We start from the raw sequence: 24,216 nt of genomic DNA on the forward strand, positions 1-24,216 counted from the left end.
TTTGTGCTCTGTATGCACAAGATAGTTAATGTTCGGATATAATTGGCAGTAGGGCGGGAAAAAACCCTATCAAAGGCCAAGATTAGAAGGGATTTGAAGATGTTATTGGTCATTTTAAATGGGCCTACTTTATCTTTTGATGCCTATTTGAACGGACTGCATCGATCAATGCAATGACTCTCCATGTTTTTCAGTTTTACCCTTTTCATCAATAAAACATCATTTTTACAACCATGTCTCATTGATTGGGAAGGCATTAGAGCTGACGGTCTATTAGCCTACTCGGACTCAGAGGATGACATAACTGTTTATTGAGAAACAATTGCAGGCTGGGCTATATAAAGAAATACCACAATGCATGTAGTCTAGATATATTACATTATGGTTAGGCTATAGCCTACACTTTATGGTAGACTGCCCTCTCTCTCGCTAAGCAGGCTACATTGTGGCTGTTTTGTTCATCGCAGAAGCCTTTAGCCTAGGCTACACATTAAAAAAAATGTTTTTTTTTAAATAGACCTAGAAGGAATCAGAATATGTGGAAATTTAATTTTAGCCTATTTTAATACAATTCAAATTCTGCTTAGAGGGAATTATTTTCAACGGACATTATGACCTGAGCATAATTAATAATTATCTAAGTTAATATAGGCCTATGAGAACGCAACGCTTTTTACGGTAGGCTAGGCCTATGCGTCTTGTGATTGTACTGTAGCCTAGGCTACAACTTAAGGCTTATGTGGCCCTATTGAATTAATTTAAGCCTACTAGGCTACTCATTATTATCGAATTATCTAGTTGATATATGAATAAAACAATAAGCCGTTTTAATGGCTATGGGCTACTAGTTGTAGCTATACACGAGTTGATGCGCTCTGCTCTTACGCACGGTTGAGGCGGCAGCTCAAATACACTTCGCACATATCCTCTGCTATAGCCTCTCACAGACAGCTAGGTGCACTTCATGCATTGGTAGACAGTTCTGTTCTTGCTGCAGCTTGTCTTCACCATGCAGGTATTTTGGTGGGGGTATTCTTCTGTGGACACCGAGGCGCGCCGCCGGTGGCTGTTTGGATGCCAGAGCGCGCAGCTCTTCAGCCAACTGGAGATGTCGCGTCTGGGGAGGCTCTGTGTCTCTCCACCAGTCCCCAGCGAGTCCAAGCTCCCCCAATGAATAATACTTATTAATAATAGCCTACGTAGCGCGAAACTGTGCATATAATAGGCTGTAGCCAGCGCGAAACTTCGCATTCCCTATAGCCGTTCATGGAACGGCTGGCGGCCGGTATAAATAAATAAAAACATACACGATATATATATATATTCAAGATCATTCACATAACAAAATATTGTGTATATTGTGCATGTGAACGCACTCACTGTCAAACCTGCCGCTATCTATGCACAAGATAGTTAATGTCCGGATATGATTGGCAATGACTGATCTTTACTCATGGCGACTATGTCAATTCTGTATGGATCCACAAGTCGATCAAGCTTATTTTTTCTTTGTATCGTGCTGAAGCCATATAGGGCTGTACAGTGCGACATATATGTCGCACGTGCTAGTGGAAAAATGGGCAGTGCTATGACTTATTTTGCATACTAGCACACGTGCTACCGGCTGTTTTGTTGCCATTTGTTTTTCAGTTGTAGTCCTTTTGTCCTTCCCTCACCATAGAATTGCCTGTTCACCAAACACCATTTCCCACAATGCAGTGGGTCCATTTCACAACTTCCGCTTAAGGAACGCTTTAAGTTGAGCAGGTGAGCTAGGCTCAAAGATGAAGCGCTTTTTTCTGCCGCTCGAGAAAGATGGCAAACGAGCTCGCCAGGAAGAAAGGGATGGAAGAGAAGAACCCAGCATCATAACTGTTCCAGCTGAAACAGAAAAAGACGTTACCACTAAAGAGAAAACATACAAGTACAACCCAGAGTGGAAAAAAGACTTCCCTTGGCTAATCTTCGACGAAGCGAAAGGGCTATTGTTTTGTTCGTACTGTAAGGAAACTTCGAAAAAGAGCGACAACAGTCCTTATGTTGTAGGCAATAACATTTTTAAACGAGATAACGTTAGCAAACACAACACTTCTCACCGTCATCTTTTGGCCAGAGATGCATTCAATGCTAAACAAAAACCGAACCGGGCTGGTACTGTCTCTAAACTACTCAATGCTGGGCTCACCAGAGCAGACGAGGCTGCTCTCCGTGAAGTAAAGATGAAGATGAATGTTGCTTATTGCATCGCAAAAGAAGAACTTCCTTTTACAAAGTTTAGGCCTTTAATTTCACTATGCAAAAAGAATGGAGCAGATATCACGCCATCCTATGACAACCATGTTCGTTGTGGAGAGATGGTTCAGACCATAGCAGAACAAATGAAGTCCAACCTGGCTGAGGAAATCAAACAAAACCACTATGTCTCTGTCATGATCGACGGTGACACAGATGCCTCTAACAAGGAGTGTGAGATGGTGTACGTGCGTCTCATCCAAAACGGAAAACCAGCCAATATGCTGGTCGGACAGCAGGAGCTAGAACACGGCCATGCAGTAGGTGAGTAGCCCCACTATATATATTTTTTTTATTATGAGACGGCGACAATAAGGCTAAGGGTCCAGAATTAGCGCCAGTCGCCAGACAAAAGCAAGTGTGTGTGCTTGCCTGTATGTATGTGTGTGTGTGTGTGTGTGGGGGGGGGGGGGGCTGTAATGTAATGGGTGGGAGTGTGTGTGTGTGTGTGTGTGTGCGCGCATGTGCTGTGTCAGGTGTGACATTCTAGCTGTTAGATTTTCTGCTCACCATCCCCCAAAAAGAATACAGCAACAACAATAGTTATCTATTGCATAGCATTTTAACACACACTAGCCATTTGGCTGTGCAAAAAGTTAATTTTGGACACTGAATGCAAGTTATGTTATTTCTGATACATGTTCATCCATCTCATTCAAGGAGTACTACAAGGCACCAAGACTGCTTTTGAGAAGCTGGGACCGGAGGAGACTGGGTGGATGAAGAAGCTAGTGGGCTTCGGAGCAGATGGAGCAGCGGTCAATATGGGTCATCGTGGAGGTGTCATTGCCCTGCTGAAAGAAGAGGTCGGGGAGCATGTCATTCCCTTCCACTGCATGCCTCATCGGTAAATATTTTTAATGCTGTTTAGAAATACACTGACTTTGATCTAATATACATAAAATCAAGAAAGGAGTTAATTTAGATTTTTATAATCAAATCTAATTTCACGATGTCATTAATTTTAGATTGGAATTGGCCATGCTGACTGTCCAAAAGAAGGAGCCCATGGTAGCTAAAGTTTATGATCTCCTACACCTACTGTGGAAAACCTACCACTTTAGCCCCAAATCACAGAGGGAGCTCCAGGCAGTGGGCGAAATGCTGGGAGTCAACATCAGCAATCCTTCAAGTGTCAAAGGTGATTATTAATCTCTCAGTGAGTAGTGAAGGGCTAGGTTGAGATAAGTCATAGTTGAGCCTACACACCCCTTAGCAAAATGTACAAAATGGTTTAATCCACCCCAGCCTGAACTGAACCCCAAATACAAGCGTGAAAAACAATCTGAAGTGCCACCCTGGCATATCTCTGTGCCCCCCTTGTGCCACCCCAGTCAAAAAGGTCTAGAACCACCACTGCACTGTACCAAATAGACCAAAGAGAAGAGACCAATGACATCAAAGGACTCATTTTCTCCTTGAATGTTTTGCACCTGCAATTCCACATATGGAACCGGCTATACTGACAGTGATTTTAAAAAGGTCTACACACATACTTTAAGCATCTAATCCAAATAAGCACAACTGAAAAAAGCACGACTGTACACCTTTAAGTTGATGTTGTTTATTAGTTGTAATTTCTTTGGTTTGTTGCTGCTTTGTTCAGAATCAAGATTACATTTTCATTTATTCAAAGGCACACGCTGGATTCCTCATGTTGAGCGTGCATTGAATGCACTTCTCAAACAAGCTGGATCGGGTGAACAGGACAGCGGCCAGTATGCTGCAACTCTTCAGCACATGAACCACCTGTCTGTCGTCTCTCCCTCTCCTGATGTGAAAGGAAGGGCCAAGAAGGTAATTACATTTCAACAGAAATGGTTGCTTAGTCCTTTATTAACCACATTGTTTTAAAGAAGAACTTTCATGCTTTTTTCAGTTGTGCTTATTTGGATTAGATGCTTAAATTATGTGTGCAGGTTTATTAAAATATGTGTGCAGATACAAATATGTGTAAATTATGTGTGCAGCAGCCTCCATGTCTCCACTACTGAGCACTTGATCCGTATCAGCACAGAAGGCTGCCCATTGGAGGAATTCAACCCTAGTCAGGTAGCAGCAAAATGGTTGTCCTCTTCTAAGAGGACCAGGAGGCCACTATCCAAGCAGTGGCCAGCAGACATTCTAGAGCTGTGACATGTTTCACACAGAGACACTGTAGAGCTCACACAGAGACACTGTAGAGCTCACACAGAGACACTGTAGAGCTCACACAGAGACACTGTAGAGCTCACACAGAGACACTGTAGAGCTCACACAGAGACACTGTAGAGCTCACACAGAGACACTGTAGAGCTCACACAGAGACACTGTAGAGCTCACACATAGATACTGTAGAGCTCACACATAGACACTGAGCTCACACAGAGACACTGTAGAGCTCACACAGAGACACTGTAGAGCTCACACAGAGACACTGAGCTCACACAGAGACACTGTAGAGCTCACACAGAGACACTGTAGAGCTCACACAGAGACACTGTAGAGCTCACACAGAGACACTGTAGAGCTCACACAGAGACACTGTAGAGCTCACACAGAGACATGAGACACTGTAGAGCTCACACAGAGACACTGTAGAGCTCACACATAGACACTGTAGAGCTCACACAGAGACACTGTAGAGCTCACACAGAGACACTGTAGAGCTCACACAGAGACATGAGACACTGTAGAGCTCACACAGAGACATGAGACACTGTAGAGCTGTGACATGTTTCACACAGTTTCATAAGCAATTTATGTGTTTAATGGTTTTTATGTACATTTTGCACATTTATGTAAAAGATATATATACACTTAAATGGGAGCAAATAAATGTTTTTCTCTGAAAACGCAAGGTTGTTTGGGTGTGCTTTGTATGCATTCGTATGGTTTAAGTTGTCCACAGACTAGCTTTACTATGTAATGTTATGGCTGTGGGTCGCAACTCCTCACAATCAGACCAACTCCAGATGTTTTTGCAAGTGCCTTTGGTCAGGGACACTGACAGGAATATCCTAACATGCATGTCTTTGGTGTTGGGTGGAAACCGGAGCACCCGGAGGAAACCCACGCAAGCACAGGGAGAACATGCAACTCCACACAGAAAGGACCTGAGACAAGCGGGATTCGAACCCACAACCTTCTCTCAACCTTCACCCACCCTTTGAGGCAACCACAAAGTCACTCACTACCCCAAATATCCTTTGCTAGTGTGTATAAGTGATGAAATGCATTACTTATTGTTTTTAGAGGTGATAACGGACATTTTAAAATTGTGCAAAAAAAATTTGGCCTGTGCTACAAACTTTTGGCCTGTGCTAAAAGATTTTGGCCTGTGCTACAAATTTTTTACCTCTGTAGCACCAGTGCTAGGAGCTAAAAAAGTTAACGTACAGCCCTGATAGCCTACTGCGCTCAGACTTGGCTACATTATGCCCGTCTTCAAATTTACTTCCGGGGTTTACGAGTAGCCTACCAGTTGAATGCGTTCCAGAAACAAAACGCAAAACCCCCACGTTCACCATATCTTTACTAACAAATATATTTCCAATACTGTTGTTAAGTGCTTTGTCAGGGTTTGGATATGTGGGCAGGAAAGTGGGTGGGTAGGGTTTCGTGTTTTTGTCCTTTTGCTAAAAATCAAAAAGAATTTTGAAAGAAAGAAAAAGAATAGTCTGTTTGTGCGTCCTTCGTAGCACACTCTATTATCAAGGGATATGATGTGATATGATGAGGCCAGTGGCATAATGTAGTTATGATGGGCCCCAGAGTGAGCTTATTATGATGGGCCCTATTAGTGCATGTTACTTGAAGCACACACAGCACACACACACTGTAGTTTATACACATTTTAACAACAGTGTGCTGTTGAATTAGCTAGCCTACGTTGGCTATTGTACTGGCGAAGTGGAGGTCAGAAAGCCATCAGAACCATGCGCTCACGCAGTAACAAACAGAGGCTCAATCAAATCAAGTCAACTTTACATAACTATGGCTGGGAAGGTTTAGGCAAAAACAACAACACATCAGCAAGCAAGTTGCTACTGTAGATAACTCGCCTATAAACTACTGTAAATAGTTGAGCTGTTGATAAGAGCTAACGCTAAGTTTACTATTGACATCCATAAACTTTCTGCACTCAGTTTAACCAGGGCTTGTTGCTGTCGGCTTCACACAACAGAGATCCTTCATTAGCTGATCTTAGCTAATATTCTTAAAAACATCTGAAAAACACGTTGGCTACACAATGAAACAGGCGCTGAGCGGCGACCTCACTCCATGATAACAACCTGCAGGGGCACGGCCTACCCCAAATCCCCTTGAGAAACACTTGTAGGCTAACATTACTCACCTATTTGAATGGCATTCCACTATTCTTGCATTAAGCAAAATCGTCGACAATGCCCTTAATATTCAACTCTTGGACTCTACCATAATGTATATATAACGTCTTGAAACGTACAGTACATCTAACAATAGCCTAATGTTATTGTTTGGACTTAAAGTCAATCAATTGAGGTTCACATTTTTGAATGTTTGTCACTCAATTGAGGTTCAAATAGTAAATGGTAAATGGACTGCACTTACATAGCGCTTTTCAACCTTAGCGGCACTCAAAGCGCTTTACAATGGCCTCTCATTCACCCATTCACACACACCATGCAAGGTGCTAACCTGCTCATTGGGAGCAATTTGGGGTTAGGTGTCTTGCTCAAGGACACTTCGACATGTGGACAATCGGAGATGGGATTCGAACCACTGACCCTTCGATCATTGAACGACCCGCTCTACCAACTGAGCTACAGCCGCCCCGTCAACAGTTCACCTTTTGCGCCTAGTGTACCATACTGTCTTGTGTCTGATCAAATAGAGACTTAACATTGGACAAGAACATACAGTATTACCCAGCATCATTGCACATCTGTGTATGACAAAAATATGACACGTTTATTAATTGAATCGTTTTAAGTGTATTTGTTGATGTAGAATAAGCATATACTTTTGTTATTGAGTAAGACTTCTGCAGACTATTTTCTGGAGAAAAAAACATGAGGGGGGATGCCTTTTAGAGGGTATACATAGCAAATGACACTTTAATTTGAGTCCACGGTGCAGGCGTGATTCTGAAGTGGTAACTCACCCGTTCTCCGCCTAAAACCTGGTTGGAGGCCCTGCTCTCTCTACGGGCCCTCTCACCCCACAGGCCCCAGTGCAACCGCACTGCCTGCAGTCTATATTTAGTAGGCTACCCACAGTACCGGATGACAGTTTTGAAGAGGCGAGCTCTAGACAGGATCTGAATCTGATAGTGAATGGAAACCTGACGCCAGTTTATGTTCCAACAAAGGTCCCCCCTCCATGTCGATAGTCAAACTTTAGCTTTCAGTCACGTAACGTTTAGTTACCTTCAGCTTGCCATCTGTGGCCTTGTAGCTCTAACATTGATAGGCTAGCTAACATTAGTTAGTACTAAACCTTTTGAATCATACGATATCAACATATCATGCAGCTATGAAATTATCTAAAACTCTATACATAGCCTAGTTGGACTGAAGCTGAACAAATCAAAACACAGCTAGCTAACGTTAGCATTAGTGAGCTAGCTAGATATAGCATAGTCTACAGACAAACAGGAGCGTTCAGTAGCAGCTAGCGCTCTTGCTGGCTAACTAGCTAGCTTCTTAAGGCTTAAGCTAGCCAGCTAACGTTATTCTAGCTATTCTATTGAGCGCCCGTTTGTAAATGCTACAGCCTATCAGAGCTAGCTGTGTTTGGCTTTGTTCCCGCTTTCAGTCCCAGCAGCTTGAACACCACATCATCCCTTACGTGGGCCAATGTTCCCTCAGGGATGGACAACTGGCGGCACGCTGGCCGCATACGGCCCCCGCCCCCACTCAATGCGTAGCCTCGCGTCTCTCCTCGGGGAGGAGAGCCTGGTATCTATTAGCCTCGCGTCTCTCCTCGTAGAGGAGGGCCTGGTATCTATTAGCCTCGCGTCTCTCCTCGTAGAGGAGGGCCTGGTATCTATTAGTCTCGCGTCTCTCCTCGTAGAGGAGGGCCTGGTATCTATTAGCCTCGCGTCTCTCCTCGTAGAGGAGGGCCTGGTATCTATTAGCCTCGCGTCTCTCCTCGGGGAGGAGGGCCTGGTATCTATTAGCCTCGCGTCTCTCCTCGTAGAGGAGAGCCTGGTATCTATTAGTCTCGCGTCTCTCCTCGTAGAGGAGGGCCTGGTATCTATTAGCCTCGCGTCTCTCCTCGTAGAGGAGGGCCTGGTATCTATTAGTCTCGCGTCTCTCCTCGTAGAGGAGGGCCTGGTATCTATTAGCCTCGCGTCTCTCCTCGTAGAGGAGGGCCTGGTATCTATTAGTCTCGCGTCTCTCCTCGTAGAGGAGGGCCTGGTATCTATTAGCCTCGCGTCTCTCCTCGTAGAGGAGGGCCTGGTATCTATTAGCCTCGCGTCTCTCCTCGTAGAGGAGGGCCTGGTATCTATTAGCCTCGCGTCTCTCCTCGTAGAGGAGGGCCTGGTATCTATTAGCCTCGCGTCTCTCCTCGTAGAGGAGGGCCTGGTATCTATTAGCCTCGCGTCTCTCCTCGTAGAGGAGAGCCTGGTATCTATTTACTTCACTGCCTTAAGCCCGCCCCATCATCCGGCTCGAGTCTGTAGAGCCCGCCTCCAACATCCGCTTGCTTTATCTTTCCTTAACCGGTAGTTCTCCTCGCATCTTCTTTTACAAATTTCGTCGGTGTGATGCCATCGCGAATGTTATCTACTCAAAACTTCACCATGTGCAGCCTACAGTAAAAACATTACAACAACTGTTCATCTTCCGGTCCAGACCGGATGATTATGCGATGCGTCTTCGTGCTTCCGCTCTAGACCGGTGAAACACCGAGCGAGAAAGACCCCAGACTGTCTAGAGCTCGCGAGTCAATTTCCAAATATCAATAAATTTCACCTGCTATCCAAATATCTGTTTTTTATCATTGACGGCATTTGTCCACATTTGAACCGTAGTCTACTGTCTACCGATAGAGGGCGCTAGAGCGCTGTAGCCCAGTACTGTTTCCTCTTGGTTTGCACTCTGCCGGCCTCCGCGACGACACCACCAACACCATGGATGACCAACACACGACGAAAACAAACATGAGTGGCAAAAAACTCACTCTCACCCTCAATGGCCAGCATGTTTGGGAACATTTACATCTGCGAGAGCAGCTTCTCAACAATGAAGCACATCAAGTCAAAAGAGAGAAACAGGCTGACAGATGAAACTCTGTTCCAGCTCATGCAGATTGATGCACAAACATTGACATTGAGTACATTGTAGGCCAGCAGGAGAGGCCGCAAGTATCTCATTAACACAGAACTTTATACTGATTCACCTGTGGGTGAAGGTTAATGGCTTTTGAGATGAATGCATGCTTATTGGAAACACGTCATGGTATGAGATGGCAGAGTAAAAATGCACTATGAACATGAATATTAGTTGGTGCACTTAGTGTCAGTGTTAACATTTGTACATCATTTTTGAGACACTGTTGCACTGAAATAATGGTAGGCTATACCACTCAGGAGTGGGAATGTTTTGTGCAGAGTTCATTAAATGAATAGAAGCATTAGCCTAGGTCCTACTAAATCCATTTATATATGAAAAATTGAAAGTCCATCCAATAAACTTTGATTACCGGCATATATTTAGTTATTTTCATTAATGTAGTAACTATAATTGGCTAATTAAGTGATGGGGTTACAATATCCCACTGGTGGAAATGCATGATTACAACCTGGCCCTCGGGTAGTGAGGATAAAACATGTGTGTCTCTCTATAATCAAAGTTGCCCATGCCTGCTCTAGGTTGCCCTCAGACGGTCCTCCATGCCTGCTCTAGGTTGTCCTCAGACGGTCCTCCATGCCTGCTCTAGGTTGCCCTCAGACGGTCCTCCATGCCTGCTCTAGGTTGTCCTCAGACGGTCCTCCATGCCTGCTCTAGGTTGTCCTCAGACGGTCCTCCATGCCTGCTCTAGGTTGTCCTCAGACGGTCCTCCATGCCTGCTCTAGGTTGTCCTCAGACGGTCCTCCATGCCTGCTCTAGGTTGTCCTCAGACGGTCCTCCATGCCTGCTCTAGGTTGTCCTCAGACGGTCCTCCATGCCTGCTCTAGGTTGTCCTCAGACGGTCCTCCATGCCTGCTCTAGGTTGTCCTCAGACGGTCCTCCATGCCTGCTCTAGGTTGTCCTCAGACGGTCCTCCATGCCTGCTCTAGGTTGTCCTCAGACGGTCCTCCATGCCTGCTCTAGGTTGTCCTCAGACGGTCCTCCATGCCTGCTCTAGGTTGTCCTCAGACGGTCCTCCATGCCTGCTCTAGGTTGTCCTCAGACGGTCCTCCATGCCTGCTCTAGGTTGTCCTCAGACGGTCCTCCATGCCTGCTCTAGGTTGTCCTCAGACGGTCCTCCATGCCTGCTCTAGGTTGTCCTCAGACGGTCCTCCATGCCTGCTCTAGGTTGCCCTCAGACGGTCCTCCATGCCTGCTCTAGGTTGTCCTCAGACGGTCCTCCATGCCTGCTCTAGGTTGTCCTCAGACGGTCCTCCATGCCTGCTCTAGGTTGTCCTCAGACGGTCCTCCATGCCTGCTCTAGGTTGTCCTCAGACGGTCCTCCATGCCTGCTCTAGGTTGTCCTCAGACGGTCCTCCATGCCTGCTCTAGGTTGTCCTCAGACGGTCCTCCATGCCTGCTCTAGGTTGTCCTCAGACGGTCCTCCATGCCTGCTCTAGGTTGTCCTCAGACGGTCCTCCATGCCTGCTCTAGGTTGTCCTCAGACGGTCCTCCATGCCTGCTCTAGGTTGTCCTCAGACGGTCCTCCATGCCTGCTCTAGGTTGTCCTCAGACGGTCCTCCATGCCTGCTCTAGGTTGTCCTCAGACGGTCCTCCATGCCCCAGAGCGTTCCAATGTGCTCCGTCTAGATCAGAGCGCTTCGTGTCTGACCTGTAGCTTGTCTATGTGTTCAAATAAAAACTACCTTTGGGAGAGGTGGACAAGTAGACTACATAAAGGCCTCATTTTAAGATGAATGAATTCAATGCCTTTTAAGACTTTAAGGATCCAATTTCCAATTTGTACAATTGTTAAGACAGTTTCGGTGCGTACAAAAGCATTACACATACATTTCATACATTTCATATCCTAGTTGCATTACATGTCTTTAACATCATACCTAGCAATTTAATATAGCATTTCTTTTTTTTTCTTCTTTTTTTATATTTATAGTTTTTATTGTTTTGACAACAAAGACAGCTCGCAAGGTGACAACAATCTTTCAAACAAAGCACACAACGATCAGCGACACAAAACAAGCAACAAACCCACAAAACAACAACGACAACCACATGCTCACAATACACAATAAGCAATAAACAAAAACAGGACAGCTACATTGCAATGCACAAAGCATAAGACAACAAGAACAGACACCTAACCAACAACAACACAAAAGACAGCGATGAAAACAACGACAATCACAATGATCTAGAGGAGGGGGGGGGGGCACAGTGCATACGTTTCCTGATTGCTCTACCTATCCACACAGATCGTCAGTCTGGGAATTAGTCCTATTTATAAGAGGGAGGATATTGGATTGTGTAGTGTTGAATACTGCTTATGTAGGGAAAAATACCTATGTTCTTGTGAATGTAGGAACAGCCTTAGTGTGTCCCAGAGTTCGCTAGTGTCCTGGTCTATGTCCCTGAGGATGGACGTGGCCTTTTCCATACTTAGAAGATGGAGGAAGTCCTCTAGCCACCTGTTTCTAGAGAAACAGCCTGGTTTTCTCACTTTCCAATTCATTAATATCAGCCGTTTGGCTGCGAGGCATGCAAGGGCAATCATTTTTTGATGTTTGACGTTTTGTATGTATTGTTTGACAGACAGACAGACAGACAAGTGAAAGCATAACCCTCCTCCCCCACAGGAATGGCAGAGGTAAAAATGATGATAATTAACACTTTTCTAACTATATGAGCCATTATTACATTATGAGCTGTTATGAGCGGCCCCAGTAAGGCTCATAATGTAATTACATTAGTATTTAGTAATATTACACTATGAGCTCTTATTACATTATGCGCAACGTTAAGAGCGCATGGTTTTATTACATTATGAGCTGAGTATTACATTATGAACTTTTGTTAGTTTATAATGTAATAAGTTATTACATTATGAGCCATTATTAAATTATGAGCCTTTATTACATTATGAGTTGCTACACAATTTCAAGGAGCTACAATTGTATTGTAAGATTTGTATTGTAATACAAATGTATTAATAGTAAGTGAGCTGTCATCTCTGCTGTAGAGAATGTGGAACCAGGTTATATTTACTCTGCAGACCTGGGTGTTATTGGTATGGATCTGCATAATGCTGTGTCATGCATATATTGTTGACACTGAAGACACTAAACTAACACAACTAACACCAACTAGAGAGACTAGCGTTGCACAGCCCAGATAGAAGGTCAAAGGTGATGATGATGGCGGCGCTACGCCCGACAGCAGCAAGCCACGCACTCCAATTCCTGGCGTTTCATGTTAATCTGTTCGTTTTACTATGTCAAAGTATCTTGCAATCAAACCTGATCATTTACAGTTATGATCGGAGAGCGCTTTTTGACATCCGTGCCTCAATGGAGGAAAACCTCGTTTGGTGCGAGGATCAACAAACACAGGCGAACCACCTATTGCCTACCTTTGTTATTCCTTTCGGGCCCTGGAGTAACGTTAACTTTACTGACCGACGGATTCACCGGAGAGGTGAGGTAGACGGCGAGGACATCGTGCGGGTCGAGCGGTGAAACTTTCTCCAAAGACAATCCATCTGATCTGTCCCCCCGGTCCTCAATCCATCTGATCTGTCCCCCCGGTCCTCAATCCATCTGATCTGTCCCCCCGGTCCTCAATCCATCTGATCTGTCCCCCCGGTCCTCAATCCATCTGTCCCCTAGACCTGGACCAGGTCCATCTGTCCCCCCGGTCCCATCCAGCCCCGAACCCAGCCTGCCGGCAAGAACACCTACCTCGTCTGCGAGGGAAGTTACGGTGAAAGTCGGGCTTCTCAATGCCAGATCGGTTAAGGAGAAAACATCCGTTCTGTCTGAGTTAATTTCCAAACAACAACTGTAATTCTTCGCAATCACGGAATCATGGCAAGTCCCTGGGGATTATTCTTCTCTCAATGAACTGTGCCCCGCTGGCTGGAGTTACCACAGCAACCCAAGACGCGGAAAGACTGGAGGGGGCGTGGCCTTCATGCACAAGGACAAATACAGCTGTTCTGTGTTGAACTGCCTCACATACTCCAGTTTTGAAGCTCTTCTGGTAAAAGTGGGCATGTCTGACCCCCTCCTGGTTCTGACCATCTACCGCCCAACGGACAGCAAGTCTTTCAAAGAGAGTAAGAATTTTACAACTCAATTCTCAGACCTCCTCAGTGAAATCATTCCCAGCCATGACAGAGTGCTGATCTTGGGAGACTTCAACATCCACGTTGATAATCCCACAAGGAGCTTTGAGGGAGAATTTATGGACCTGATAGACTCTTTTGGTCTCGCCCAACATGTTTCCGTCCCAACCCATAAAAAAGGTCACACCTTAGATCTTGTCCTCTCTGTCAATCTCCCTGTCAGCAATGTGGAAACCATGACAGCCCATACTGACTGTGACCATTATGCTGTGGTGTTTCAATCCTCTCTGTCTCAGCCCTCCACTAACATCCAATGTCCTGCACGCCTCTCACGGTTTATCAGCGCCCAGACACCTGCTAAGTTTTCCTCTGCTTTTGCTGCCGCCCAAAACACCAGGGCAGGTGAGGTGCTGTCATCAGACCCAGAGGAGCTTATGTCCGTGTTCAACTCCACCTGCCGTTCTGTTCTGGACTCTATTGCCCCTCTCAAGATGAAAGAGCCCAAACCCAAGGCTGTGGCTTGGCTAAATGAGACCACCAGAGCAGAGAGGAGAGCATGGAGACAGGCTGAGCGGAGGTGGAAGAAAGATGGCCTGCAGGTCTCTCTCGAGATACTGAGGGACAGACAGAAGAGCTACCACAGGGTGGTTAAAGCAGAGAGAGCCAAGTACTTTGCTAGTCTAATTGCAAATGCTCCAAACTCCAGAATTTTATTCAGAACCATCAATTCTGTTGTTTGCCCTCCTACTATTGCTATCCAGGATGCATCCCCTACAAAGTGTGATGAGTTTCTGTCCTTTTTCTCAGAAAAGGTCGACAACATCAGAAGAAACATCCCACCCTCCACCCGGGACCTAGCTGTTACTCTGAGATGCTCATCCACCTTCTCCGTGTTCAGCTCCATCTCCCTCTCATCCCTCTCCAAGATGGCCGCCGCTTTGAGACCAGCCACGTCCCCTCATGACCCCGTCCCTGCCCCCCTCCTTAAGGAGGTTTTTGAGGCAGTTGGTCCTCACATCCTGTCCATCATCAACTGCTCCCTGGCCACAGGTATCGTTCCATCATGCCTAAAAGAAGCGGTGGTCCAGCCCCTTCTTAAGAAAGCCAGCCTAGATCCCACTATCCCCAGCAACTACAGACCCATCTCAAAATTACCATTTCTGTCAAAGCTGTTAGAAAAGGCTGTCCTCAGTCAGCTGCAGCCTTATCTCCAACACAACAACATACTGGAGAAATTCCAGTCCAGATTTAGGGCCGGCCACAGCACCGAGTCTGCCCTCTTGAAGGTGTTAAACGACCTACTCCTCATCGTTGACTCAGGGAAATGTGCTGCACTGGTTCTCCTGGATCTCAGTGCAGCATTTGATACTATAGATCACACCATCCTCCTCGACCGCCTCCAACAGGGGGTTGGCATCACCAACACAGCCCTGTCCTGGTTCAAGTCCTACCTCAACAACAGGACCTTTTCAGTGAATATAGCCAACCATTCATCCTGCCGTGTCAACCTCACCTGCGGGGTCCCTCAGGGCTCAATACTGGGTCCCATCCTTTTCTCCATCTACATGCTGTCCCTCAGCCAAGTCATTCATCGCCATAAGATTTCCTTCCATTGCTACGCAGACGATACTCAAATCTATCTTCCACTCAGGGCAGACGATCCCTCTGGGCTGGACCGTCTGAAGGACTGCTTGCGGGACATAAAGGAGTGGATGTCACAAAACTTCCTGCAGCTCAATGACACCAAGAGTGAAATCCTTCTGATCGGCAACTCCACCTCGATCAGTCAGATCAGAAATAATCTAGGAAGTTTGTCCACCCTTGAAAAATCCCACGTCAGAAACCTTGGGGTCATATTTGACACAGACCTCAAGTTTGACAAGCAAGTGAAATCTGTTGTGCAATCCTGTTTTTTCCAACTGCGCACAGTATCCAAAATCAAGTCCTTCCTCTCCTCCAGCGACCTACAGAGGGTCGTACTAATGCTCATCTTCTCCAGACTGGACTATTGTAATGCCCTCTATGCCGGGGTCACCGACAAGACCATCCACAGCATGCAGCTAGTCCAAAATGCCGCTGCCAGGCTGGTGACAGGCACTAAGATGAGGGAACACATTTCTCCTGTCCTGTCCTCCCTTCACTGGCTCCCAGTGAAGCGCAGTGAAATTCAAGATCCTCACGTATGTCTTCAAAGCCCTCAATGGTCTCGCCCCAGCTTACATCAAAGATCTCCTGGACGAACCTACCAGCTTCAGGCCTGGTCGCCGGCTCAGATCTGACAACCAGATGACCCTGAAGGTCCCACGGTCAAAACTTGTCACAAAGGGAGACCGTGCATTCTCTGTGATGGCACCTGGGCTATGGAACAAGCTTCCTCTGAACATCAAGTCCGCCACCACCCTGGACTCTTTTAGAGCACAGCTTAAAACGCACCTCTTTGTTACAGATGATCTATAATTTATGTCCTTGTCTTTAGTCTTAAATGTAGTTTCATTTTGTGTCTCTGCAGTCCCTTGTTTTTGTTTGTCTCTTTTTGTACCCGGGCTGCGCCCCGGGCTGATGTAACAGTTGGTTGGGGGGCGCATTATAAATAAAAATAACATAACATAACATAACACTAGACTATTTGGTTAGTTTATGTGTATGGCATATTAACATTTGTTTATTGTTGCTGCTGGTATGGTACTGTAGGCCTACGTTGTAGATAGGCGCGGCATAATTGTTTTTCTCCTAGAGCGGCAGAAGTGCACGCGCCCGTCCTGGTCTAGACCCACGTTAGTTTGCCTGCAAGGCGAGGGGTCAGAGAGGCCAGTCCTTCTCTCCTACACACAGTGGCTGAGTACCTGGACTCCCCCTACACCAGGATTCTGTTCACAGACCTCATCTGCTTCTAATACGGTACACACACACACACTGCTGAGTCCCCTTCATGAACTACAGGTCAACACAACACTGATCTAATGGATTGAAGAATTCCTTCATCACAGGCCTCAGTACGTAGCTGTAATAATTCTAGATGGAGCATCTCCCCATCCTCTTCTGGGTACAGCATCATGGTAACAGAGAGGAGTGACACTGATCAAGTATGCAGATGACATGACACTGGTGGCCCAGATAAGCAGACATGCCAACTGGTTAGGGGTGAGAAAGAGAGACGGAGGCCTGAGCAGAGAAAAACACACACCTGCTGGGGGGGATGCAGGGATTTATTTATTATAAGCTACCAAATGATCATTTATTGGATGATTTTTAGAATGACCCTGGTGCTGGTCACAATCTAACAGAATTACAAGAGCAAAATAAAGTTCAAAGTACAAATTTAGTTCTGTGGCTCAGGAGGTAGAGCAGATCATCCAATGACCGTAGGGTTGGCGGTTCAAATCCCGGCTCCTCCTGTCCACATGTCAAAATGAAGTCAACGACGCAAATTCAGCCGAGGCACGTACGTCAGGGCCGGGGGGTCAGCAGAGGTTAATCAGTCACGCATGACGCAGCACCAGCTGACTGTAGCTGTCATAGCATTGGTCAGCTCACTAGAGCGCATGTATTTAAGCTGTCAAAACATGTCATTGTTCGCGCTTGCTTTACTGCTGTTGTGCATTGCATGCTAGCTGTTTCTGCTCTATGCTCTTCGCTCGTTCTTTGTTGTTCGGCTGTGTTTCGGTATTTTGTGCTTGCCTTACCTTTCTGCCCGCGATGTCTTCTCCGGTCCGTGGTTTTGGGGATTCGTTCGGCGGGGTCGGTGTTCGACCGGATTCCGACGTTGAGTCCCTCCTGGACGTGGGCCCGTCCGGGGGCGCGTCCGCAGGCGTCCGCCGGAGCCGTCGGCTAGCCGGCCGGCCCTCGCTCTTTCCCGGCGCGGAGGGCTGGCCTCTGACTACTGTGCTGGAGGTACTATTTCGTAATGGTGTCTCCGTTCCCGGGGGTGCTTCCAGGGAGCAGCTGCTCGCGCTTTTGTTTACGGTCGATGACCCCGCCCCCGCCTCCGTGCCCAGGAAGGCCACTCAAAAGAGGAAGAACTCCCGGGATCCGGAGGATTATCCCGTGTTGTCCTCGGATTCTCCGCCTGCGCCTTCGAGAGGGTCCGCGCCGGTGCCGCCGACCGCTGTTCCCGCTGGCCCGGCTGGGCCCGCGGCCGATCCGGTGCTGTCGGCTTTGCTGGCTATCCAGTCTTCGCTGACTTCGATGGATTCTCGGATCCGGGCCCTGGAATCCCGCCCGTTGCCGGCGGCTCGTCCCGCGCTGCCTGTTGCTGCTGTTGCTGCCCCGCCCGTGCCTCCGCTGCCCGTGTCTGCTGCCTCGGCGGGTGCCGGTCCCGTGGCCGACCAGGGTTTTTTCCTTCCCATGAGATCGCTGGGAACTGCTGTTCCCGTTGCCGTGGGAGTCCCGTTCTTCCCTCCGGCTGCCGCCGTGTCTCCCTCGCTGCACAGCCAGATCCTCGCAGGTAGCGACGTTAATTTAGTAAGGATCCTTCTCATCTCTGAGACTGTCGACAGGCGGGTGGTCGATTGCGGGGACGTGTCCGTGACTCTGAAGGACAGTGACCCCCGGTTGTCTCGGTCCCTCACGTTCCCCGAGTTCGTCGTCGCTTTTGGGGTTTACAGGGATATTTTGTGCGAGGTGTACCCTGATCGGCGGGCGGAGCTCGACACATATATTTCTGTTTTGGCTGATTTATGCATGTGTTACGGGGGCACGCTGTTTTACGAGTACCATCGCTCGTTCTCATCTAAAGCTGCGATGTTCCTTCAGCGCTTCAACCAGCGACTGGACTGGTCCGTGCTGGACTTGGCGCTAGTTAGCCGCCATTTTACTAGCCGCCCGGCCCTCTCGTGCGCTGTTTGCGGATCTTTTTCGCATGCCCCCTCGATGTGCCCCAGGTCCGTGCCCGCGTCCGCTGCGAAGGCGTCGGCGCAGGTAGTGTCTCGCCCGGCAGTAACACCGTTGTGCCACAATTTTAATGAGAATGTGTGCTCCTATCCGAATTGTCGGTACATGCATTGTTGCAGTTACTGCGGGGACGGGCATCCGAAGTCCGTGTGCCCGCGGCGGGCTCGTCCCGGGCAGGTTGCTCCGACGCGGCCGAAACGGGAATAAAACCTTCCACTCCCATCAACGTCCCCGAGCTGGGGAGGGCGTTGTCCAAGCATCCAAATCGTTGTTTTGTCGGTTATTTGCTGTCTGGACTGGTGCATGGTTTCCTGGCGGGGTTAGCCTGGCTGCCTGTTGTTTCCCACACATGTAACTATCTGTTGTCTGCTGTTCAGGAGCCAGAGGTGGTGGACGCGCTGCTGGAGAAGGAGGTCAGGAAGGGCTTCATGATCGGTCCGTATAGCTCGTCTCCGTTTTCTATCGCGCGCTTTAGTCCAATCGGCGTTGCGACTCGTAAGTACTCGGGAAAAAAGCGGTTGATTATCGACCTTTCTGCCCCCCACGACGACGTAGTTCCCAGCATTAACAGCCTAATACCCCTGCCTTCTTTTTCCCTCTGCTACGCATCGGTCGATCACGCGATTAAGCTAATTACAGAGGCCGGTCGGGGTGCGTGGCTGTCTAAAGCAGACATCACGGACGCGTTCAAAGTGATGCCCCTCCATCCGTCGCAGTGGCATTTGTTCGGCGTCCGGTGGCGCGGCCTGATGTATTTTTCGGTTCGGCTGGCTTTTGGCTGTCGGAGCAGCCCCAAGATTTTCGACTCACTCGCTGAGGCGTTGTGCTGGATCCTACTGAATAACTGCCGTCTACCGTTCGTTGTCCACCTGCTGGACGATTTTTTGCTTGTCGATTATCCCTCTGCCGACCCGGGCCACGGTATCACGGCCCTGCGTGGCGTTTTCTCCCAGCTGGGCGTCCCTCTGTCCGACGAGAAGACTATCGGCCCGCTCACGCAGCTCGAGTTCTCGGCATCCTACTGGATAGCGTGAAAATGCAAGCATCTCTGCCCCTCGATAAGCTGGATCGGGTTCGGTGCGTCATGCGTGAAGCGCGCGAGCGTTTTATTATCACTAAGCGGGCGTTGCTCTCACTGCTCGGGCATCTGAACTTCGCGATGCGCGTCATCCCGCAGGGCCGCTCATTCGTTTCCCGGCTGCTCGAGCTGGCCCGGTCCGTCGTGCGGTTGCAGGACCCGGTCTGCTTAGACGAGGGCTGTCGTTCGGACCTCCGGTTTTGGTCCCAGTTATGCGACGGTTGGAACGGCGTTTCATTTTTCTATAACGACGGCTATGACTCTTCGGCATCCCTCCGGCTGTTTACTGACGCTGCGCCTTCGGTGGGTTTTGGGGGCATATTCGGAATTTACTGGTTTTCTAGCGCTTGGCCTGCCGAACTGACCTCACAAGCTAACCAAGCCAGCTCCACGGCGCTCATGGAGCTGTATCCCATAGTAGTCGCGACAATATTGTGGGGACCTCAGTGGTCTAGGAAACGAATTTTATTCTTCTGCGACAACGAGGCCACAGTAACCATAATTAACAATGGCCGTTCGAACGTTCCGTTCATCAATAAATTCATACGCCGCCTCACAGGGCTGTCTGTGCAGGGGAACTTCGTTTTCCGCGCCGTGCACATCCCCGGCCTCGACAATCAAATCGCTGACTCGCTGTCCCGGTTTAATTTACAGAAGTTCCGCAGTTTATGCCCGGATGCGGCCCCGTCCGGCCTGGTCTGCCCTCCTTTTCGGCAGACGGTCCTGGACTGAATGCTGCCCTGATGCCCCTCCTGTCATCCGCCTCCCGTTACATGAGGGCCGGTCTAGCCAAGACCACATTAAAACAATACGACTGCATGGTCTCACTTCACTACGTTCTGCTCCACATTCAATGCAAAAGTCATGCCTGTGAATATTTCTATAATATCTGCATTTATAGTTCATTGTGTCGAGTCTAGGCGGCTGCGGCCTCAGTCGGTTAAGAGTGTTGTTGCAGGTGTTCAATTTCACATGCGATGCCTGGACCCCTCCACCGTTTCTCTGCTGGGGAACCCATCCATCCGGCTCCTTCTTAATGGCATCGCGAAAGAGCATCCCCAAGGCAAAGATAAACGTCTTCCCTTCACTCCTTCACTCGTTCATAGGTTAATCGCACGGTTGAGGCAGGGGTGTTTCGATAGTCACTCGGATTTAATGTTGGAAACAGTCATTCTCACGGCTTTCTATGGGTTTCTGAGGGTCGGTGAATATTCTACACGCACATCGTCATTCAACCCGGCGCACGACCTCACTCGGGCAGATGTCACGTTGCACGCGCGCTATTTCGTCCTGCACCTGAAGCATTCGAAGGCGGACAGAGCTGGTGCCGGCGTGACCGTTTATTTATCAGGCAATAACACCTTGTTTTGTCCTCTGTCCTCCATGAGCTCCTACCTGACGAGCAGACCCCAGGCCGGTGAGGAGGAGCCCCGGTGTCTACCCTGAAGTCCATGGGCCGATGGTCCTCATCCGCTTATGAACGCTACCTACGGCCTGGAGTCCAGGACATTCTGGATGCCCAGAGAGCTATGAGTGGACTGTGACATTGGGTTGGGGGGTTACTGCGTATTCAGGTGGTCATGTGGTTGGTGCACAATTAAATGTTGTCTGGCTCATGTCAGAGCGCTCTCCGTCAACCCTTCTGCGCATGCGGGCCGCGGAGTTGCTGGTGTGTTCTTTGGGGGGTAGTTTGCAGGTATTCCACCAGCGTCGGCCGGTGGATGCCAGAGTAGCCGCTAGCTGGTCTCTGTGGCTTTCCGTGGCGGGCGCCATGGAAGCAGAGACACGAGGCTGTATCTCCCGCGGAACCCACGAAGCGTCGGCCCGTGGGGACCAGGGACTATAATGTACAGCAGTCCTCCTGTGGCACTCTTTGACGGTCTTAGTGGGCTGAGTTACCTCCGAGCGTCTTCCCGATCGCAGCCCACTCTGATCGTCATTGAGGCAGGATGCCGTTCCCCCTTCCTGGCTCTCTGGGCCAAGGGCTTGGCCCAGAGGGGGGGAACACCTAGATTGCCTCCCCCTGCTAACGCGCTCCACGCGGTGGAAGGCATGGGGCCCCCCGGACAGAGCACACCGCCAAAAATTCATATGCATGTATTATGCCGCTTGTATAATAAATGTTCAAATTTGACAAAAGTGATCTCGTCTGAAGTGTCCTTGCGCAAGTACCCCAAATTGCTCCCAATGAGCAGGCTAGCATCTTGCAAGGCAGCTACTGCCATTGGTGTGTGAATGTGTGTATGAATGGTTTAATGAGGCCATTGTAAAGGGCTTTGGATATAAAGTGCTATATAAGTGCAGTCAATTTAACATTATTAACCCATTTAATGCCACGTAGGCTACCAATGATACTGCTCACATTTACAAAGGAAATGAGCAAAAGGGCAGCAGCCCCACCAGTTACACAACTATTTGATGAGCTGAATAAGCTACTAGCATATATCCTACTCCTACCTGACGCAGTGGTAAGAATAAAACAGTTCACATACAGAGACGAGTCACATCTCCAATTGAATCCATTCCGCTTTCATTGCATGAGAACAGCTAAGTCTCTGAAAATCCATAGCAGGTTTTGCTCGTTTCCCTGCTGCGGTTACCTTGCAGTGAGAGAAACACAGCAGGCAAACAGCTGAGTGATCGCCCAAGAGTGGCAGACAAAATAAATGTAATTTGAGAGATTAGAAAAGTGGGGGGGGTAAAGCCTATATTTTGAAATGTGAGGGGGGTATGTTCCTGGGCTTTACGACTGCAGGTAGGCTACTTTTGGGGGTTTCAGTTGATCTTCTCTATGGAGGTTTGTGGCTGGCACGCACTTCCACACAGCACTGTGGCAACTTGGCTTTTTCCAAACAGCAGGTCCCAGACTGGGCTTGCGCTGAACTGTGACTAGTGAACTGAGTTTGAACTCAGTTTCGCTTGCTGCTTTTTAACTGACTGTCAATATCCGCGCATACAGATCCAAACATACATCCACAGTATCAGATTCTCACGCTCCACTGGCTCAATCCCAATGTCCACACTCACAGACTCACAGATTTATTATCTTTCTATGTAAGTCGCTTCAGGCTCTTGACCCCTTCCCCAAAATCAGATCTGCACGAATCACGTAGGTGACCTATTTTGGATTCAAAACAGCAAATTCACCGAAAAGTGACAATTGTGCATGTCTGGATAAGGAAGGAGCAGTCACTGTCCACATACTCTGAGTATGTCAACACCCTGACCTCCCAGATGGAGGAGAGCTCCTTGGAGCTGAATGTCTCTGAGACTAAAGAAGTGTTCTGCAGGGGGAGCCTCATACCTGACGCCCCAAATGTTCTTCCTCTAGCCCCGAACCTTTTTAGTCCCCCCAAAAACAAAAGCACTAGGGAGAAAACAGACACCAAATACCCTCCTTAACATACACAAATCACCCCCTTCAAATCAAGCAGTAAGATGAAGTTCGAGTCAACACACTCACAACAACCCCCCCCCCCCCCCCACACACACACACACACACAGTAACACAGAACGGCATCAGCTCACAAACAAACATCAAACCCATCTGCCCCCACTGTACAAATTGCCACCCCAGACCCCACACCCTCTCAAACTCAGCCACATTGTTATTGATCACAAAATAGGTGTATTCTACCCTAAGAAGCAGAGACCCTCCCCCTAACCACCTGGACTGGGTCCGTGGCCCCGCCCCTCTCACCTTATTCCTCCCTGTAATCCAAATGGACAACTGAGCTCACCCAAACACAACATTGAGCAAAACACACTTTGCCCTCCTCCTGCACGTGTACTGTGGGCCCAAAACAAACAGTTCCTTAGAAAACACAAACCCCAACCTCACACGAGGGCTGTAACAGCACAAACAGAGGAACAAGACGTGCACAAACAGAAAACACATGAACCACCGTCTCCACCTCACCACAGTATGGGCCCCCCTCCCCCACCCCGGGGTCAAGCCCGGCCAGAAAGCGCTCGGTCATCAGGGCCCTGTGCACCACTCTCCCCTGCAAGTCCCCTGTCCTTTTAGGGATGGGGGGCTTATACAGCACCCACCACCTGAACCTCACACTGCTCCCCCCACCTAGAACCCCCTGCCACTGGTGGAACCCAACCCCCTGCAAGACCCCGACGTTCCTCGCCTTCACACATGCCTCATACAGAGCCCTCCCCCTCACCTGTCTGAGGTCACCAGGGTCATACAGAGCCCTCCCCCTCACCTGTCTGAGGTCACCAGGGTCATACAGAGCCCTCCCCCTCACCTGTCTGAGGTCACCAGGGTCATACAGAGCCCTCCCCCTCACCTGTCTGAGGTCACCAGGGTCATACAGAGCCCTCCCCCTCACCTGTCTGAGGTCACCAGGGTCATACAGAGCCCTCCCGCTCACCTGTCTGAGGTCACCAGGGTCATACAGAGCCCTCCCCCTCACCTGTCTGAGGTCACCAGGGTCATACAGAGCCCTCCCCCTCACCTGTCTGAGGTCACCAGGGTCATACAGAGCCCTCCCCCTCACCTGTCT

General features: G+C 48.6%; 2 protein-coding genes across 3 annotated transcripts in view; one reads left to right on the plus strand and one right to left on the minus strand.

Annotated features, from left to right (window-relative positions):
* The window catches only part of LOC311326393 (NACHT, LRR and PYD domains-containing protein 3-like), a 138,723-nt gene that overhangs the window by 61,531 nt on the left and 52,976 nt on the right, over positions 1–24,216 (minus strand). The window contains exon 8 of one of the 2 annotated variants that reach the window (XM_084459285.1): positions 3,892–4,063. The exons of the other annotated variant lie outside the window; for it this stretch is intronic. Within the exon in view, the coding sequence (XP_084315411.1) occupies positions 3,919–4,063 (145 nt within the window). The 3' untranslated portion in view covers positions 3,892–3,918. Of the gene's footprint in view, positions 1–3,891; positions 4,064–24,216 lie in introns of those variants that run through there. 2 annotated transcript variants of the gene reach the window in all.
* Positions 2,461–3,465, plus strand: LOC311326395 (zinc finger protein 862). Its single transcript, XM_084459287.1, has 3 exons — positions 2,461–2,556; positions 2,953–3,139; positions 3,261–3,465. Exons 1-3 carry the CDS (start codon positions 2,472–2,474, stop codon positions 3,442–3,444), a joined length of 456 nt encoding a protein of 151 aa, XP_084315413.1. The 5' UTR covers positions 2,461–2,471; the 3' UTR covers positions 3,445–3,465.

This window comes from Borostomias antarcticus, assembly GCF_949987555.1.
Source record: "Borostomias antarcticus genome assembly, chromosome: 27".
Classification (NCBI taxonomy): Eukaryota; Metazoa; Chordata; class Actinopteri; order Stomiiformes; family Stomiidae; genus Borostomias; species Borostomias antarcticus.

Excerpts from the sequence above, each read along its gene's own strand:
- LOC311326395 (XM_084459287.1), top strand. The coding sequence starts at position 2,472 with ATGGTGTACGTGCGTCTCATCCAAAACGGAAAACCAGCCAATATGCTG. Across the intron at positions 2,557-2,952 it reads AGAACACGGCCATGCAGTAG|GAGTACTACAAGGCACCAAG; the intron begins GTGAGTAGCCCC and ends ATCTCATTCAAG. Across the intron at positions 3,140-3,260 it reads TTCCACTGCATGCCTCATCG|ATTGGAATTGGCCATGCTGA; the intron begins GTAAATATTTTT and ends CATTAATTTTAG.